Here is a 21064-nt window from a genome sequence, read left to right on the forward strand (position 1 = left end):
TGAACATCAATGGTGTCTAGCAATCCCAAGGTGAAAATGGCAGGAAATATATCGGAGGATATATTTCCCTTATTTGCATCTGCTTTCAATATGCCTGCTCATATATGGATGTATTGTATGTCGCTGGGCCTGGGCAGCTGAAAATGGGGGGGTGGCGGGGGGGCTACTGATGAAGTAGGTCGGACTGAGTAATTTTTCACTCCCGCATACCCAAGTTCCACAGAAAAATTGGCAGGGGTAAGTGGCAAATTCCACACAAGTCTTTATTTTACTACTGTTAAAGTAATGACATTCACAAAAGTATGCCCTTATTTTCACACTATGATGCTAAATTGCTAGTCATGCAACTAGTGTTAAACAAAGTTCATCATTTGAAACAATAGGATAGATTAAAGCCTGTGCAGAATAGATGATAAATTGTCTAGATGAATTGAGAATTAGCTTAACACAAGACAGAAGAGTAAAAGTTCTGATGGTAGCATTAGAGGAACGGAAACAGAGCATGGGAGGATTTCCACTTGACCACACATGTGTCTGGTTTCACTTGAATTCTTGATTTGGTCCCCAGTTATATATTTATGCTGAGTTCCTGCTGTGGTCTTGCACGGAGTGGGGGGGTGCTGAGGTGTGGCTGGCAGCTTGCATGATCATCAATAGAATTTGGAAGCACTCCTGCAGGTAATTAAAGGCCTGCAGCAGCCTTTTTAGGCTGATCAGACTTAGGAGTTGGAACATCATTACTTGCAAGGTGAATGGAGTGAAGAGTATCATATTGCACACGCTTGAACCAAATGGAGCATCACATTTGAAGAACTGCTAGATTCTGTAATGCAGCAGTTGAGATCCTGCTGCATGAGTTGTATGCAAGGAGAGTTGCTCTCTTTGGGACTCCAGGGCACCCTCTCTAGAGCAGAGCTGCTCACGACGCCTGCGAGGAGGTTTCTGCAATAGTTTAATGCAGTCTCCAGTATCAACAGAACCTGGATCCAAATGAGGAAGAAGGTATTAGACTTCAAGAGACCTGCAAAGGTAAGGTGACCCAAAAATGTCCTATGACCAGTAGCTGAGCCAAGTTTGTATGCTACACATTGTTGCGCCTCAACTTTTTAAACCTGTGCTGCTGCCCCATTCAAAGCATTCGGGAAAACCTAACAGCTCAATCAGTGCAAATCATGTATGTGCATAAACAATCAGGGCACCCCTTCAAGCTGCAAATGACCACATTCACACTTGTCACAGTCACTTCTTACATGGCCCCCACACCCTTGCAACACAATGTAGCTGCATGATGCATGCTTATTGACTCCCATACATTGGGTTAAGGCTGGGCACTTGGGTGTCACGGTATAGGCTTTTCAGTCATACAGCAGGTCAGCACTATTATGTTTGCAGGCTAAGTTGCCTCACAACAGGAGGGAGCAGACTTGCACGGGAGACGGGCCATTGAATCTAACATCTCTGACATAATTTGAGGAAACCATACTGGACATCATGTGGTTGATTTTCACTGCCTTCATCTGGTGTTTGCGAGGTGGTTCTGGCCTCAAAATGAGCTCAGTAGACTTACCACCCCATTAACACTGGTAGGCTCCATTTTGAAAGGGGTGTCCAAAGCGCCTGCCTGTTTCAGGCGATAGACTTCTTTTAATGTGGAAATCAGGGCCATCTTGCCATTTTAGGTTGTAACTGTTTGGACACTGCAGTGCATACTCCGACTAGCTCCACAGATGATGAAATCGAAGAGGCTCGCCAAAGGTAAGTGTCAATTTATTTTTGTGGGCCCCGGAGGACCAGGAGTGCTTTAGGCTGAAATGGGTGCTGCGCACAGAGCGTGTGCCCCATCTGGGAACCTGAGGCCTGCTGCTCTCTGCGACCTTTGAGCGCAGAACGTTGATCCCCAAAATTGTCCCTTGTGCCTGTTTTACACCCGTATAACATGCGCAATGAGATCCAATTTGTACCCCCTGGTCATGCTCCAAATGTAGATTTTTTTGTGATATTTGTTTGTGGTCAAGATTAGCAGAAAGGGTCTAAAGAAATAGGTATAGAGAAAAAAGGTACAAATGGGAAAACAGCATTAGAAGAATATGGTATGAAAAGACTAAAATGGGGAGATAGCTAAGGCATAATTTGGATAACAAAATCTGTTTATGTATTGGTTGACTCTGAGACTCGAAACACGGCAGAGAGCCAGCATCTGAAAGAAAATAGGTTAAAGCTTTGGATAGGCTCCCACATCACAACCCATTCTCCTGGTAACCTATCTCTCTCTTTCAGAGGCTGTGAGACTTGTAGCTAATTTCCAGGAGTTTCTAGCTCTATTGCAAATAATGTTGCATTCCATTTACTAATGTTAAAGCACTTTCCTTTTGATTGTTGTAAAATTCTTGTAATTCTTCTTAGAGATATCAAAATAGATTAGACCAACAGGAAACAGAATTTCAGTGTGTAACAATGCTGCTCCTTGTTTGTCTACTAGGTTATCCAGATTGTTGTCAGCATCAGCTTGCTGCAATATGAGATCGTTTTTTAATTTAGATTGTAGACTCTCCTGTTTAAACAAATTTCAGTAAATCTTCACAATTTTGCTGTTCAGTTGCAGGATTCAATTCCAACCAATAAAATGATCTCTGAATGATGCAGATTTTAAGAAAACATTTAAATCATTTTTACAACTTGAGTGCAGCCATGAGTGTATAGCATTTTAATTTGTGACACTGTCTTACTGCCTGTATTTTAAATTGTTTTATGTTTTTTGTCATCTTTGTTTTCCCTTTTATGCATTCTGATGTTTTGACAGGAAAGTCACTAGCCTTGTAATTAAATGAGTAATCTTGAATGCATAAGAGAGTTGATAAAAATTATTCAGACTGATAAATTAACAAAAACGATGAGATTAACAATTCCATAGCATATGCTGATTTGATGTCAAAAGAAATTAAATACTGGAAAGATGAGTTTGAAGAAAAATTGCAGTGTGTGTGATAAGGATACAGGGGTAAAAAGACTGCAAATGGACAACATACAATAAAAACAGAACATGCTAGAAATGGACAGCAAGCTAGCCAGCATCTGAAAGAGAAGGATAGGCTAATATTTTAGGTGTAGCCCTTCATCAGAACCCTAAGCTAGCTATAAAACTATCACAAAAACATACTGATTGTTCATCTGTATGTTTTAAAATCACAAATAGGAACATTTGTATTTTACTCTTCAGATTATAGCTTTTGACCTGCCTTGTTGTGTTTCTGGTTTTATATCTTGTGGCTAATAGATAAAAATTGAACAAAAAACTAAATACTAAATAAATAGCGTGTTCTTCATTCACTGCAGACAGATAAATTAAGAATTACATTTACGCCTCACAATTAATTTGTGGACATAACTTGCTGTAGGTACATAAATAAAGGTGTGTCAAATAAAGGTTTGTCAAATAAAGGTGTGTCACTCACACATCCCAGTTACATAAATAATTGGGCCAGATTTGCTGTAGCGGGGCATCTAACGGCATCTACTATTAGCTAGACTTGCCCCTGCACCCTTCAGCTCTAAACATTTTTGCCCACTAAGTTGCTGAAAGTGCGATGTGATAGCGTTGCAGCGAGAGAAACGGGGCATCTGGGACCTGAGTGAACAGGGCAAGCAACTGTGTATCTCCTTAACCGATCAGATTGAAGGTTTGAGAAATAAACAGCAGAAGGTCTGAGAAGGAAGTGTAAATTAGATGGGGTGAATTCAATGTCAAGTTACGTACAGAAAGAGATATAAAGAGAGGGAAAGAAATATTGGATCAAGAGAGAGAAAAAAGCAACAGAAAAGAAAAGATTTTTTAAAATGTTAAATTATAAATTTGGCATTTTTAATATCTCCAACAACAATTAATACCTGAAGAAATGAGACTCCATACTTTTAATAGTTAATTTTCGGTGCTGAAGAGATTGATTGGCCATAATTAACAATTATCACGTCGTTAAAAGGGTACTTGTACTACTATTGACAAGACTTAACTTTCTGTGGCGAGTTTAGTTCGTATCTACTGTGCAAATACAGCAACTTCACGATATTCAGTGCATGTCAGTGGTGAGGCAGTAGGCCAAATGCGTTTTTGCAAAGTTAACAGCGGAACTCGGACAACAACTTTTAGATATAGGCATTTAACCACGCATCTGCTCCTCGCCTGAAGTTGCTGTACCCATTTACACATAAATAACGACGAGCGCCATTAGCCTCACCGTTATTTTGACAACAAAATCTGGCCCATCATATCTGTGCATCTCATTGGTTTCTGGTGTTCAATATATAATCATTTTACAATGGAATAGTTGAGCGTAAGAAATAATATGAAATAAATAATCTGTAATGTATAACTAAGCATAATTGCGTGCATTGCAATGTACACGCTTATAGCTATTTCATTCTCCCATACACATACATACTGTGCAACACTGACTTCCCCACTTTAACACAACCAAACTTGCCATTCACAGCTAATTTTTAGATTGATTTATTGAAAGGTTTCAATTTTGATTAAATTGTTTATCTAGCAGAGCAGTTATTATGCAAAAATCCTGAATACTTGCAAACCTAGTTTAAGAAAATAAATTTGGGCGGGGTGTAAAGTGCGCTGTAGATTCATTATTGCCTGTTTCGTGCTTTTGCTGATGACCAATCTTATCCCCAGAGACTTAAACATTGAACTATGAAGGACCAGCGGTTTGACAGTAACAATGTAAATGGCATATTCAAAATATATAACAGACAAGAAATTTTAAAGCCCAAAATTCCTGTTCGGCCACTAGTAGAGAGGCGGGGCGGAACTTGCGCCCAACGACTGACCATGATGCTGGCCTTGACAGCCATGATCTAACTGAATGGCAGAAAGGCTTGAGGGGCTGAATGGCCTACTCCTGTTCCAATGTCCAAAATCTCATGGTAAGGTTATCCCGTATTTGCTTGTACAAAGTATATGGGCAAAGTTTGAATGCCACAAGGAAATTCCACTCAACTTGTTACAGCTTGACTGAGGCTGTATTCAAAGCCTTCAGGCAACCTTTCAATTGTTTAGCACTTTACATATGTACCCTTATTGCTGCAGGACAAACTTTGTAGTTGCAACTATTAATGCATTTAAATCTATAATGTTCTGCACACAAAGTAAGTTTCCAACAAAACTTAGGTGCGTGATGCATCTTCATTGATTCGGAGAAGTTGGAATGCAGGGTAGGCACTTAGGTGTTATTGCCTTCAACATCTCCACACTATTATCTACTTGCAGGACAAGGCACCATCTAATGGGACACTGAGACACACCAGAGGAGGGACTTCTCAAACAGATTTGAGGAAGTGACTCTTAAAATCATGGACTCAGGGGCCATAGAGGGAGTGGGAGAGGGTAAAGCCAGAGGCTTCCCCAAGCTTAGGACCGGTACCATCATTTTCCTACTCTTAGTCCACCTACCCACCCACTCATTTAATATTACACATGCACATACTGCGCCACAGCAGCATGATGTACAATTTATTGGCTTGCATGCTACGTTTGAAGGTGTGTCTTCCTACCAGCATTTTAATCTATCTTCCTTTCTGTTCCTATAGGTATCTCCCAAGATTCAGCTGCAGCTGCCAGCACTGGTGATGAGGCCAGCACCTCACAGGAACCTACATCACTTACACCACCTGTCACAAGCTCCAATCTACACTGTCTTTTCTGGATTTAACATGCTGGGGTTGGATGGAGAGAGCCATTACACACTGCCTCACTTCACTGCCTTCATAGCTGCCCTGAGATCTGCTCCCATGCAAATCAGTGGTTTTGCTGTGGAAATGCCCAGCAACAGGGACATGGTTGGAGTAGGTACGGATATGGCTGCTGCCTCTCAGGACAAAGCCATCCGGCCCACTCCACCCTCCCTGCCCAAATGACAGAAGATGTGCCAAAATCAGGCTGGACCAAATAGCCACTGCTGCATCAGATATGGTGGCACCAGTCACAGGGCCACCTGATGACCCAGCACAAGGAGGCACAGGATCAATGAAACAATGTAGGGCAGAGGTCCAGGATGCTGAGCAACCCTCTGAGTCATATTGTGACACAGACTTTTTTGGGCCTACTTTCAAATGGAGGTTGATACAGCAGCAGGACTGGAATGAGGCATCACTTGACTCCTTGTACTCAACAGCAGATGGTGGTATGGATGGTGATATAGGTACCGACTGCTGTCACTCATATCATTGGTGTCATGGCAGAATGATTGTCTGCATTGCCATTTGCCTTTAAGCACGGACTGCAGCAGTTCAAGAAGGCGGCTCACCACCACCTTCTCAAGGGCAATTAGGGATGGGCAATAAATGCTGGCCTCGCCAGCGACGCCCACATCCCGTGAACGAATATAAAAAAAAAACATGGGTGGCATCTGATGTGGGGATCTTGGTTACACAGGCCATATGCATCTTTCTCGCATCCTTACATTCCTGCTGTGGAAGTTTTGGACTAAAACTCCAAGATGCAGTTATGGCCAGCTTCAACTAACTGCTCTTTATGGGGCTCTCCGGCTAGCCAGTTCACTATACAACTACCAACAAATGCTGCTCTCATGTAGTGAAGCACCTAGTGGTAATGTACATACATGACCAACATTGAGACGTTCACAAAGGGCAAACATAGCCCCCAAACACATGCACTATACAAAATGCCATTGCCTGTGCTAGCAGGTATCTACGGTAATCTAATTTCCTGTCCGTTCACTTTATTATCTTTCTTCTAGTGTTCATCTAAGTTCCCTTTAAATGCTATAATTGACTTGGCTTCAGTAGCCACTTGAGGTAAAGCATTGAATATCCTAACAACCCTTAACATGAAAAAAATTGCCTTCTAACCTCCACCTTTACACTTCTGGTAGCGATTCTAAACATGTTATCAATTTACTGACTGGTGGAAATATTATTACTCCTTGCTTTTGTACTCAATGCGCCTACATGTAAAACCTAAAATCCCATTTCCCCTTTTCATGCTTTTTCCACTTGGAATCCCACTTTTAAAGATCTGTGTATCAGTAGCCCTAGATCCCTGTTTCTCCATTCCATTGAAAATTATACCTTTCGGGGCATATTTCCATTCTCTTGTGCTTCCCCAAAATATGCTACTTCACATGTTGAATTTACATAGTATTTACAGCACAGAAATAGGCTATTTGGCCCAACAGGTCTATGCTGATGTTTATGCTCCACACGAGCCTCCCCCAACCTTACTTAATTTCACTCGATCAACATATCCTTCTATTCCTTTCTCCCACATGTACTTATCTATCTTCCCCTTAAATGCATCTATGCTATTCACCTCAACTACTCCATGTGGTAACAAGTTCCACATTCTAACCACTCTGAGTAAAGACGTTTCTCCTGATTTCCTTATTGGATTTATTGGTGACTATCATTTATTTATGGCCCCTAGTTTTGGACTTCCCCACAAGTGTAAAAATCTTCTTTACATCTACCTTATCGAACTCCTTCATAAATTTAAAGACCTCTATCAGGTCACCTCTCATCCTTCCCTTTTCTGGAGAAAAGAACTTCTTCAATCTTTCCTGGTAGTTATAACCTCTCAGTTCTGATATCATCCTAGTAAAACTTTTTTGCACTTTCTCCAGTGCCTCTATATCCTTTTTGTAATATGGAGACCAGAACTGAGCACAGTACTCCAAGTGTGGTCTAACCACGGTTCAGAACAAGTTTAACATGACTTCCCTGCTTTTGAATTCTATTCCTCTACAATTTGCAATTGCCACATATCTGCCTACTCCCTACACCTGCTAAAAATGAATTCACTTTTAATATATCTTGCAGTCCATTTTTTTTTAAATTGTGCAAATAAGATGTCCGGTATCAAAAAGCCAAATAATGTGGTTGACTCATGCGATGCCTCCCATGGGTACTTGGAAGATCACTGTCGTATAAGAGTTGAGGGCCATAAAAGTAACTGCCGTGCTTTGGAGGGATAGGAATCCTCAGAGCACCATTATAAATCTTAAAATCATTAAACTTTGCAGCACAGAAGGAGGCCTTTGTGCCTGTGCTGGCTTTTCCTCCATTGCTCATTGGTCCTCTAACTCTGACCACCGTTGCATTCTCATGCCCTTTGCTCTTACCACTGTCGGCAGAGCCTTCAGTTATTTTGGCTTACTCTTTAATTCCCTCTCTAACCTCCTCTATCTATCTGCCTGTTTGCTGTCTTTAAAAACCTTTTCAACAACTATTTATGGCTTTTGGTTACCCCTCCTAACTCAATGTTCATTTCTTTCTTTCACTGTGAAATGCTTTTGTGCTTTTTTTAATGTTAACATCACTATTTAAATGGAAGTTGTCTATATTTTTGCTAAATGTAATGTATTTTGGATCCTGGATGCTTATAATACTAGCCTTGTGTGGTAAAGTTTATTAATGTACACTAGCACTAATATGATCAATGTGACTCCTGAAACCATATAATACAAACCCAGTGAGACGCAGTGATTTGTAGATTTAACCATTGTCTGTTATTTTTGATACTAGGTGAAGCATCATGTTTAATTATTGTAGAAACATATAATGATATAGCACAGAAGGAAGCCATTTGGCCAATCGTGCCTGTGCTGGCTTTTTGAAAAAGCTATCCAATTAGTCCCACTCCCCTGCCTTTTCCCCATAGCCCTGCAAATTTTTCCCCTTCAAGTATTTATCCAATTCCCTTTTGAATCTGCTCCCACCACCCTTTCGGGCAGTGCATTCCAGATCATAACAACTTGCTGCATAAAAATGTTGTTCCTCATGTCACCTCTGGTTCTTTTGCCAATTACCTTAAATCTGTGTCCTCTGGTTACCGACCCTTCTGCCACCGGAAACACTTCCTCCTTATAAACTCTATCAAAACCCTTCATGACCTTGAACACGTCTATCAAATCTCCCCATAACCTTCTCTGCTCTAAGGAGAACAACTCCAGTTTCTCCAGTCTCTCCGTGTAACTGAAGTCTTTCATCCCTGGTACCATTCTAGTAAATCTCCTCTGCACCCTCTCCAAGGCCTTGACATCCTTCCTAAAGTGCGGTGCCCAGAATTGGCCACAACACTCCAACTGGGGCCTAACCAGTGTTTTATAAAGGTTTAGCATAACTTCCTTGCCTTTGTACTCTATGCCTCTGTTTATAAAGCCAAGGATCCTGTATGCCTTTTTAACAGCCTTTTCAACTTGTCCTGCCACTTTCAAAGACTTGTGTATGTACACCCCCAGGTCTCTCTGTTCTTGCACTTCCTTTAAAATTGTATTCACTCGATTAAATATAAATATGTTGTTCAGTTAATGAATAGTGAAATGTATTGCTAGTATGTTTCTCAATACTTATTTAAATATGTATTAGTACCTCTAATACTCAGATCCTAAAATACTAGGTCAACTTGTGGTGCTTTAAGGCTGGTCTTGTAATAACTGTGTAGAAAAATAGGGTCTGGGGTGATAGCTATTTGTTTTATTTTTAAAAAACTTTCACACCTGCTTGTTTGAGATTGACTTGAATGGCCAGCCTCACTTGCAATGAAATGCTAGCTGCTTTTATGCTGCACCATGTGCTAAGTTAGTGCCACTAACACCCGATGTACAGTTTTCATGGAGCTGATGGCAAGATCTAATTTAAATTTTGGATTCACTAAGTTCAGCACCCAAGAGACCCAGTTGAAAAACTAGATAGGGATCAGGAATGAGAACCCTTGTAGATTTCTTCCCTCCCCCCCCCCCTTCCTGCCTCAGGTGAAAGCCATTCGGAGTGTCCCCACCAGAACCCTGGCTGAGATCAACTAACTTTGCTCAGACCAGGAATGAAAGATGGGACATTCCTAGTCACTCCCACACTATGCAGTGCATTTAAGGAGACTTGTCTCTGTCCTTTTCTGTTTCAGAACTTTTTCCATTTTATTTATTTAGGTAAACTGTTTTTGCTGCCATTTAACCCCTCTCAAGTCCAGCTGCCTCCTTGGAATAGATTTCCATCGATCCGTCGAAGCTCGTATCCCTGTTTCTCACTTCTCTCGCCTGGTTAGTTTCTAATTTTCATACTACTCTCCCAATTTCTTTCTCTTAATTTCTCATTCTGGTTTTCTATCATTTAATCTGCCTATTCTTTCCTTCTGATTCATGGCCTATCTTTTCCTTAAATAGAGATCCCTGATGAGAACATTGCTATGCACAAGTGTGCTGAGGAACAATGTTCTTCCAAACTGCAAGGGATTGCACAACCGAGTGTATTAAACTGAGCACCAATTGACCTCTGAGAGGATAAAAGGAGCTGTGTTAACCATTTTAAGACATTAAATCACTCAGGAATTGACTTCAACATACATTTTTAAAAACAAACTTGTCATATAATTCACTGTCACTTGCTTTGCATTTGACTTGTAGTGCCCCTATCGATGCTTATTTTCTTTTCCCTTCTTTACTTCACAAATGTTTCCCCTTTCCTGAAGGCACTTTTTTTCTGTGGTATGGATCCTTAGGTATCAGTATCTCTCCAGTACCTCAACCAAGTAATTATTCTTCAAGTGTGAGACTAGTCAGTGAGTTCTCGTCAACTATAAAGAGAATCAGAGCCAAGCGTTATTCTGTCCTCATTTGACATCCACACAACCGATTTTCTAATGGGAGTCATTGAATAATAACTGATTCCCAATCCCAGCAGCGCTGAGGCAAATTGTAGCACTTGTACTGTTGCCCCACCTGAGATTAGCTAATTCAACACCAACCACTAATGAAACCTGGACTATTTTTGTTCTTTGTGGGCTCGTATATAGCATAGGCCACCTGCAGGTTAAACTTCCCTCTACTCTGCCCAATTAATGTATGTTAACTCCAGCCTCAAAAGTAGACTCCCTACTAGCTATATTTTTACATACTGATCCACAGGGGAAGCTCCTCCATTATTTACTTTCTGTAAACCTTCACATGCTGATGTGTATCCTTTTGAACCATCTTTTTCTCCATTCACTAATTAAAGTGAAAAGGTAGATGTGTGCAAAGCAATTTATACTCTGAATTTCATTTTTTTGCTAAAATTAGCAAGCAGAGCAAAATATAGCAAAAAATTTGTCTTAATTATCTTTTTTTTTAGAACTGTCCTTTCGTCCCTGCAGGTTGGCTCATACTTTTGTAATATGTCATAAATGAACAAAGTACCAAACTCTAGAGATCTGCCTATTGTTCTGCACAAAGGATTTAAAGGTGGAAAATGTGTTTGTTTTTTATTACAGCAAATGAAAACTCCAGAGAGCCGGTTTTCAGGGCACAATGTGACACCTCAGTACAGGATGCATTCTTACTACTCTGCTGCCTCATACCTGGGCCAGGGCCTAAGCACAGCTGCTTGTGTTCCTCAGCTGTTTACTCTGGAAGATGGTTCATCTTTCTCAGATGTAAAATCCAATGGTAGGTTAAAGTTTTTCCAGTTCAATTTTTAAAGAATCAGTGTGTTATAGAAGGCATGTTTTGGTGAATCTGCTCAGGATACATTCCTTTCAAAGTCGGCTGAAGAGCACTGCGTGTAAAGTCCTTTTTGGAGGGAATAAATTACGTGTTCATCAAGGTGAATAGAACTGAACAATAGAACATTTTTCCTTTCTTAATTGAATGTCAGCATCAAGCGCTCCTGACATCATATGTAGTACAGGCCAGATACAGGGTAAATTTACCTCTACTCTGCCCAAAGAATGTGCATTAACTACGAAATTAAAAGTATACTCCCTACTGCACCAGTGTGTTTTTTTTCCCATTGACCAAATGAAGATGACCGCTTTTCAGATTTTTTAACCTGTCTCCCTTGTAGTTTTAAACATTTTTACATGTTCTTTTCCTTTGTACTGTGAAAAACTAAAGCACAGAAAACATTGCAATTATGATCCAGAAGTAGTTTATTAATCAGTTAGTTTACATCACAAAACATGACATTAGAGCATAGTTAGCTAAAGAAAAATGTCCATGACAAAATAAAAATAGAAATAATAAAATACCAGTTTGCCCTTCTCATATCTGGAACTATGCTTTAGTATATCGATATAAAGACAAATTGAATGCTACAAGTCTTTCCTATAAAGAGAAAATAGGTCAATCAGCACCTGAAAGTGAAGTTTGATTAACAATCCAGATTAACACCAGAATTTCAGTCAAAACTGAACATTCAATGTCTTTTTTTAATACAAATGATCCCTCGCAGCTAGTTATGAAATGTTTAACAGAAGGGGAGTATATTTTCTGATTGGCAATCTATTGGTGCAAATATCTAGGGTGCTTGTCATTTTAAGGCAGGCATTAACTTGTTAAAATAAGTAAAATAGCGAAGAAAGAAGTTTCAGACAAAGTGTTAAGTGTTTGTACACAGTTATTCCACAGTGTAATTTTAGGGCCAAGATTATTAAAAAAATAGCTGCTAGGACTCAAATTAAAACATTGAAAAAACTACTTCCCATTCCTGTTGTTTCCTGTCCTGTCATTTACTCTCCTCTCACTCCAGAATTTGCACCCATGCTTTTGCCATTTCATTAGCTTGCACCCACTGCACATTAGCAACAATGCCTTTTTAAAAAAATCTCAAGTTATTGGGTTGAGGAGCTGAATTCTACTGAGCCGTGGCAGTCCTAGTATGAGGGACATGAGTGCTTCAACTAGGATTCCCTTGTCTTTGCATTCCTTGAGATTATTTGGGATTCCCTCGGTAGGCAATTTGCAACCTGTGGTTGCCTCGTATGGAATCTGTTCCCTGCCGCTAGGGGAATTTTTATTTACTTTAGAAAGGAGGCAAAAAACAAGATTGGCCACCAATTTACATAGAGTGAGTGCACTCTAATCAAAGCAAGTCAGTCTAGTGAGAGAGAGAGGTGCTGTAAGGAGACTGAGAAACTAAGGGAAGGTAATGTGTATTTTATCTTTGTTTCCTCAGTGGCAGTGGTAAAAAAAAGATTTTCATCCCTGCAGGGCAGATTTTAAAGTGTGGGTGTCCTCTCCACACCAGCCACCCTTACAGTCTCTCTGTGTGATTGCCAATTGAACTAAATTATGAAAAAATATTGTGCCATGGACTTGAGACTGCCCAAAACTTGTTAGAATTTTTATAGCCAGCAAAGAGGAGACTTTCATTCCACCTACTGAAAGGTATATGCAGGATGTAGTTCAGTTGATTATTAGACCAAAGTTTTATTAAGCCTCCTACTCCAACAATGTCTTGCTGCAAACGTTGCTGCAATTATTTTGCTCCACATCAATTTGGTGCAGTAAATCTGTTGTCAAAGATGTTAATGAAGTATCACCTTGAAGAATATGTTTATAGTTCCAGTGCATTTAAGCATAGTACTGCCAGAGATCCAGGAATTAGACAGGAAGGAATGTACCTCCTGCTGTCCACAAACAATCCAGCAAACAAAAACCTCGATTCAATTTAGTTCGTATCAGTTGGAACAATTCTCCAGTTATTATAGAATTTGACGAGGCTTGTTACAATTCTCAGTTTTGAATCTTGCATGTGAAAATGTGCACACAGCAAGCTTGCTTTACCTATGTGTCATTTACTGCTGAACTGTGTGCTCTTAAGTGTAGAATTTATTTTCTGCCATGCATTATATGATTAACTTGCAGGTGGTATGCTCTACACTGTTAGCAGAGGAATCAATGCTGTACAACGGCACCCTTACCCCTAAAGTTAGACTCCTTCAGATGATTGTGTGGATAAAGGCAAAGTGTAGCACTATGTCAAACAGACCAGATGTTCCCAGGCTTAATCCCCACTCTGTGCTGAGTTTGCTGATCTCAGCTGCAGCAACGCTAGGTGCTACAATTTCCACCTGTCTGGTTCAAGGTCCTTGGGCCAGGAATGGGAATAATTAGCCTGGTTTCCACTTCTCATTGCAATCCAGTAACTTCTGCTGGAAGGTGCATAAATATCTGTGTGTATATGTGAGGACTGGATTGGATTTATGATGCTATCCACAGTTAAATAGCCTGCCAGCACTCATTGTGTAGGCTCATATATGAGGAATAACCCGTTGGGCAAGGTACCAGTGTCAGTGTTTTCAGGAAGGAAGGAAAAAAGCTGAGGAGGAATATAAATTATTTGTTAAGAGGGGAAAGCAAATCTAAGGAAGTACTTTTTCTTCAATGTACTCCCTTTTTCCATAAAATGAATGCCTTCATTTTTTTTTAAAGAAAAATGTTATTGCTGCCACAAATACCCTTAAGTAAAGTTTTTCCCATGTTAAATTACTCATTAGAAACAGCACGGTCCTTGGCATCTAGCATTACTAAGGGCCTGGGGAGGGGATATAAATTTTGAAAGATCGGTTTTGCAATGCAATCATTTGCAGAGTGATTGACTTAATTAGCAAAACTGGCATTCAACATTTTGGGGCTCTTCAAAAACAATTTCAGTGCTGGCCTGTGACCATGTCATGGTGCTGCAGCGATTTTTCTCCCCACTCTGTCAGGGCAGGTGCACCAGCTGTGCAAAAAGGTGCCTGCATCTGCCCAAGATACTGAAATACACCTGACCCCCAGGAAATGGGTCAAAGTCGGGGCACAAGCAAGGAGCAGGCAAGAAGTTCTGCCCTGCATAAGTTCTGCCCCCAGAATGGCTTCCATGGAATTTCAGCCCTGTAGATTTTACATCAATTACGTCACTGGACATTAATTGTCAACAGGAGAAAAATTGTCACGGACTAGGTAAGTGGGCATTTGGTACTGATATCAGAGGAATGCAAAGCAGCTAAGAAACGATCATAAAATCTAATTGCGGAGAAGACAATTTGTGTGACAGAAGGGAGGAGTTTAATACTGCTGTTTAGTTTCCATTTAACAATGTTTCTAGTTTGATTTAATTCATTTTATTGAGAATGCACGCATGTAACAAGAGCTTTACTGTTAGAACTGAGAGTCTCCTGTCTTGTGTAATGCACCGGGAGGTGGGAGCACAATAACTTAGCACACTGTTGTTTCACTTCTGGTACCTGGCTTTGAATCAGCCCAGGCTGACGGGATGAAGGTCTCCTCTCTCTGCTGGCTGTAAGGATCCCATGTGAAATTAATCTGGGCAGTCTCAACTCAGTTCCTAGAGGGCATGGTCCCACAGCACAAAACCGCTCCTAATTTGACACTAATTGGCAATCTTACTCAGAGAGGTTGGTGTATGGGAAATGGAAATATTGCACTGGTGTAGTAGGGAGTGCACTTCTGAGGTTAGAGTTAAGGTGCATTGTTGGAGCAGAGTAAAGGGAGCTTTACTGTGCAGCTGGTTGTCGCTGTGCCTGACCCGGGAGTTCTTCACGCTGACACTGGGTAACTGAAATGGGAAAGTTTTCCATTCCCAGCACTAACATTGCTCGATGAGGACTAAAATGCATCAAAAAAAGTATAATCTGCAGTGATGAAAACAGTTGTTCACATCAATACAGAATCCTCTCTGATGACACTATTGACAACCACTGACCTCCCTTCAGGAATGCCACTCATTGCAAGCTGCTGAGTGTCTCTGGAGACAGGAACCTCTGAGTCCCTGCAGGGAAAGCTTATTGACAGTGATCAGCAAAGTGTTCTTGTCACATTTTCTCTTCTAAAAGGGCTCAATTATCACTGTTGATAGAAATATAATGTTCCAGTACTTTAGTAAAGGAATGGAAACATTATGTTGGCAGTACTATATGAGCAGTACAAACACTGTTTAGTTTGCTTACCAGATTCGCCAAAGGAATACGAGTGTGAGGACTTCTCAGCCTGAAACGGTTTCATCACCAGAGGTAATGTCAGGGACTACATAACAAATAAAAGCTTCTTATATCTGTTTTGTGTAGTCAATGTTTTTGTTCATCTCTTCATTTGTTGCTGTCCTTTATGCACCTAGCCTATAGGGTTTATCTAAAACATGTTCAAAATACCAGATGAATTTCTCGGGAAGATAAATGTATGCACGACTTCTGCACATAGTTTGGGAAGATGGGAAAACCAGATCAATGGAGATGATTACCTAGCTTAATCTGAAACTTTCAACACCTTCTAGGTCTAAAAGAGAAGGTTGTAATTACTTGTCTCCAAACTGATACAGTAACAACATACCTAGAGCAAATGCATGGAAGGCATTTAACAAGTACATGCCGGCTTCCTTCCTATAACTCACCCTTTCCTTCTCATTCAGCCAAGTAGTGATATGAAAGCTAACCTGTAACTAATCTGTGTAGCATGCAGGCACCAGTCAAATTCTTTACTCTGTTTATTACAATGAAAGAAGAGCCCAGTCCTAAGAAAGTGCTTTAGAACTAAACAGTAAATGGATTGGACCTAAAATGGTTGAATTAATTTGATCCTCATTATAACATGGGTGACAATTATTTTTGCATTTCAACAAGGTGTGTGCTAGAGTAAACGTTGCATCACATAGTATAAATTGGATGATTAAAGGGCTGGAAACTAAGGCCCAGTAGCTCTATTACAGTGGTTAATGTTACAGTTGAGTGCCTTTATAAATGAGATTGAGAGGTAGTTTGCTGGCACCTGTTTGATTCTGGCCTTGAGTCTGTTTGCCAACCACAGGTTTTCCCAACTCTGATACCTATACAAGCAGCTAATAATCTGTGTGAGTAGAACAGTTGTTTGTGCCTTTATGGGAACAAGTGATATATATTCTATATGTATGAATGAAGAGGTGACTGTTAATGAATGTCTATTTGCAACTTAAAACTAAAGGGATACTGTAATGTAGTCAGTCGACTGAACGGAAATTAATTTGGTGCAATATCTGCAGAATTTTGGCAGGTAAGTAGGATAGGTAATTTGGGTTGTTATTTCAGGTAATTAGAATATTTGGGGTGACTGTTTTGGCAATTGCATTTACTTAGCCAGTGTTTTTTCATTCGTTGCCATTCTACTTTCTGTCTGACCGTAATGGAAAAGGCACTGCTAGCAGATTTTCAACTTCCTCTCTCTTTCATCCAGTGCTAGTAAACGGGAACTACCTTTTGTTTAAAGAAGGACAAGCAGGTTGTGCCAGAACTCCAAAAGTACTGTATCTTATTAGAGATGCTGTTGCTTACAAGGAGACATTGCCCATTATCTGCTGAAGCTGGGCCTGGGCCACTTTGAGAGTTCACTTCTGCTTTCTTATGTGAATACAGGAAAAGAAAACTACCCAACCAGGTCACTGTGCTGTATGAGTCTCTGTTCAAAACCTGCTCAGATCTGACCATTCTGATCTCCTTCTGCCCTGATGCTTAGACAGTGTTGGTACCTCAAGATGTGGAAATCTGTAATAAATCTTATGTGGTAGTGAAAGGAACTTTGTTTATTCTGTTGTAATTTCTGGGATTGAACTTCCATAATGATGCTAGAATTGACCGGGGGAGAATGCTGTTTTTAAAGTTGAAAAGATTAAATGTTTTTTTTTATGAAGAACCTGGTGAAACCAGTCAACAACTTAAAAATCTTATCCTGCAAACTTTATATTCTGGTTAGAATTGATAAGTAGTATTGCAATGAGCCACAAATGCTGGAATCATCACATACAAGTTCTACCCATTGTCTCCAATCTGCAGTGGTGGATAAAACTACACAATAGAAATAGTTACGATCACATGGTAAAAATTACATGACCACAACTGCTGATAAGAATAGGACCCGATATTAAGGGAAAAAAATTCTTCTGTAATTTTAAAAATGTTTTCTTCAGGCCAACTTTTATTTTTTTTCAAGGAAATACAATCCTCCATACCTATAATTACATAATATCTAAGGTGGAGACTTCTGTGCAGTGAACAATCTCAAGCCAGATACAAAAAATCTGTGCTTGTGCTGCTATTCCAAAAGCACTTCACTTAATAGTGGAGGTGCTGAACTAAGTAAAATATTAACTATATTTTAATTTTATTAATAAATATTCAATTATTTTATAAGAGGTTTACTAATTCTTATTTCTTTAAAGTTGCAGCTGTTACCAAGCACGAGTGCAGCACCTTCCAGTTAACAACATTAACACATTTATATAGCACACAAAGATATTAATGGAGTCTGTTGTGTCCTTACTTTAAATAGAGAATAAACAATAGGGACAGAAAAATACACAGTTCACCTCATTTATGGAAAAATGTTAATGACCCCATTACAGTAAGTTGTGTGGACGGGAACAGGAAATTGCAAAGGGACATAGACAGACTAAGTGAGTGGACAGAACTGTGGCAGATGGAGTTCAATGTGGGGAAAGTGTGAGGTTATCCACTTTGGATCTGAGAAAGACAAATTGGAATATTTTCTTAATGGTGAGAGACTAGGAGCTGTGGAGCAGCAAATGAATTCAGGTGTCCATGTACAAAAATCACTAAAATCTAATGTACAGGTACAAAAAGTAATCAAAAAGGCTAATGGAATGTTGGCCTTTATCTCAAGGAGGTTGGAATTCAAAAGACAGTTGTACTGTACTGTAGCTGGAATACTGCATTCAGTTTTGGGTACCGAACCTGTTAGGTAAGGGTATCAAGGGATATGGTCAGACTGTAGCTGGAATACTGCATTCAGTTTTGGGTACCGAACCTGTTAGGTAAGGGTATCAAGGGATATGGACCAAAAGCAGGTAAATGGAGTTGAGGTACAGCCCAGCCATGATCTAATTGAATGGAGGAACAGGCTCGAGCCGCTGAATGACCTAATCCTCTTCCTATGTTCCTGTCTGTACAACGCCAAATGAATTATGCAGTTTTCCTCATTCGTGGACTAAAAGGGGAACATAAGAAAGCATGGGACAAGGAAAGACCATTGTGGTCCTTCTGGCTGATCCTAGTGAATCCCACGTATCCAATTTTGTATCCTCTATTTTCAGCACGGACAAGACAGACCCACGTCCCGTGTGCACATTACCCCAGCCCTGTTAGGACCTAGTTTGAATAAATTGTTAGGTAAGGGTATCATCTCCACATCATGAATAAATTGTGACATTTGAGCTCCTTTTATATTTTTATTGCCCCTTTGTGAAGCACTTTAGGACGTTTTTCTACATTAAAGGCGCTACATAAATACAAGTTATTGTTGTTCTTATAGTTTGGTATGCATGAAATAGCTCTGGGTGGCAGACTGCATAGCACAGTGGCAGACTTATAAAATAGGGTCCACATGTTCGCCACCAGGCTACAGGAAACAGTGAAGTCTTCATTTACCAAAGTTGATGGGGTTGAAGTGAAAACATCAATATATTTAATCTTTCAAATATCAGACACCTTGGTATATTGAACTATCTAAATATCAGAGCTTTGATAGGAACAATTATTGTATATTATTGAATTCACATTACTGAAAAATAACCAGAGGGTATAAATTTTGTAATAAGAACTCTTTATACTCTGAAAAACAGAATAAATTGGTTTAACAGGTTTAAACTGCGTGTATGATGCTGTGCAGTAACAGCATACAGTAACTGGTTTATTTGAACTGTGCTAAATGTTATAATAATATACATTAACACATTAAAATAGTTTAAACATTCACAAAATACTGTACAGTACACTGTGCAGTAACAAGCTGAATAGGTTTAAAAACAGTACAGTATTTAAAAAGTGTTTCCACTTCTGTAGTAGGTAAGTCAAAATTATATTCAGAAAAAATCACTTATCTTTGCTTGCCTTTTGGTTCATTTATTTTTCGCATGTCTGTAATGAACTGGGACACATTTGCACTTTATCGTCATCATTTAACACTAAAGAAAATCAGGGACAGTTTGTTTACTATTGCCATTGCCTCGCTTGAGCAGATGGCCGGTTCATGCATATCATGGTCATTGTCCTCTTCCTCCTCAGTGGCAGCATAAAGGATTTCCTCATCTGAGCTCAGTGCAATTTTAACATTGCTCTGTAATGTTTACATCTGTGTGAAACTAATTGTGGTCTGTATTTAGACCTCACATACTCATTTGTATTCTTACCTGCTAGCTCATTTACTTCGCCACCTGCAGTTATAACAGTTTCTGGTGGTCTGTTCAATCACCTCGTTCCATGCACTGCGACTAATCTACATGATCTGCAGGGGATGGATATTGTGCATTGCTTCCCCTCTCCACACATGTAATTGCATTGTTCATCGTGGTATTGATAGACACCCTTGGAATTTCACATCTTGTTTTAATCCATAGTCCGTGGCTCATTATATTTAGAGGTGGATAGACAATCTTTATTGCTCTCAGGTGGGAAATTAGGGTAACCTATTCCTTCCACCTTGCCATGTCCCTGTCGAATTCCCAGACCCATTCTATGAAAAGTTCTGATATCATGCAACTCTTTTTCTTGCTTTTGTACAACGTTGGTAGCATATCTACAGTCTTGTAACATTACGGGCCCAGTGAAATCGGGGTGCTCCGCACGCGATCGCAGCCTAATTGAAGGTACTTACGTATGCTTCCGGGTTTCCCGTTGCAGACCTGCGCAGCGGGTGCACTGCGCACCTGCATCACAGGCTGTCAGCAGGAGGAGCCCTATTTAAAGGGGCAGTCCTCCAATGCTCCTCCTGCAGCAAAGAACCAAATTGGCAGCATGGAGCAGCCCAGAGGCAAGGCTGCTCCAAGGTTCTCAGACTCCTCACTCCAGGTGCTGCTCGATGGGGTCAGGAGGAGGAAGAAAACGTTTTTCCCAGTGAACAGGAGGAAGTGGTCTGCCTCTGCCACCAAGAAGATCTGGCTCGAGGTGGCAGAGGAGGTCAGCAGCAGCAGTAACATCTCCCGAACCTGGGTCCAGTGCAGGAAGCGCTTTAATGACCTAACAGGTCAGCCAAAGTGAGTATACTTACGCATTCTCCCACACTCCGTCTCCCACATCACCTCCACCACCACACAACTCTTTCTGCACTGCCACCACAACGCTCTCACATCACTCCTCACATCCACTCAACGATCATCCTCACCTTGCCTACACTTACTCACTGCCCCAGTTCCCATTCGAACACTACCACGGAACCCAATCCTCATACAATCTCATGGCTATGTCTCATACGCACCCTCCCATGCATTTCCCTCACGGTCACCCCCACCCACACCAATGCAT

At 40.4% G+C, this 21064-nt stretch overlaps 1 protein-coding gene across 1 annotated transcript in view; it reads left to right on the plus strand.

Annotated features, from left to right (window-relative positions):
* Positions 1-21064, plus strand: part of dmrt1 (doublesex and mab-3 related transcription factor 1) — a 99462-nt gene that overhangs the window by 55603 nt on the left and 22795 nt on the right. The window contains exon 5 of the mRNA XM_067982326.1: positions 11270-11444. Coding sequence (XP_067838427.1) covers positions 11270-11444 — 175 coding nt within the window. The remainder of the gene's footprint in view (positions 1-11269; positions 11445-21064) is intronic.

Source organism: Heptranchias perlo, chromosome 4 (assembly GCF_035084215.1).
Source record: "Heptranchias perlo isolate sHepPer1 chromosome 4, sHepPer1.hap1, whole genome shotgun sequence".
Classification (NCBI taxonomy): domain Eukaryota; kingdom Metazoa; phylum Chordata; class Chondrichthyes; order Hexanchiformes; family Hexanchidae; genus Heptranchias; species Heptranchias perlo.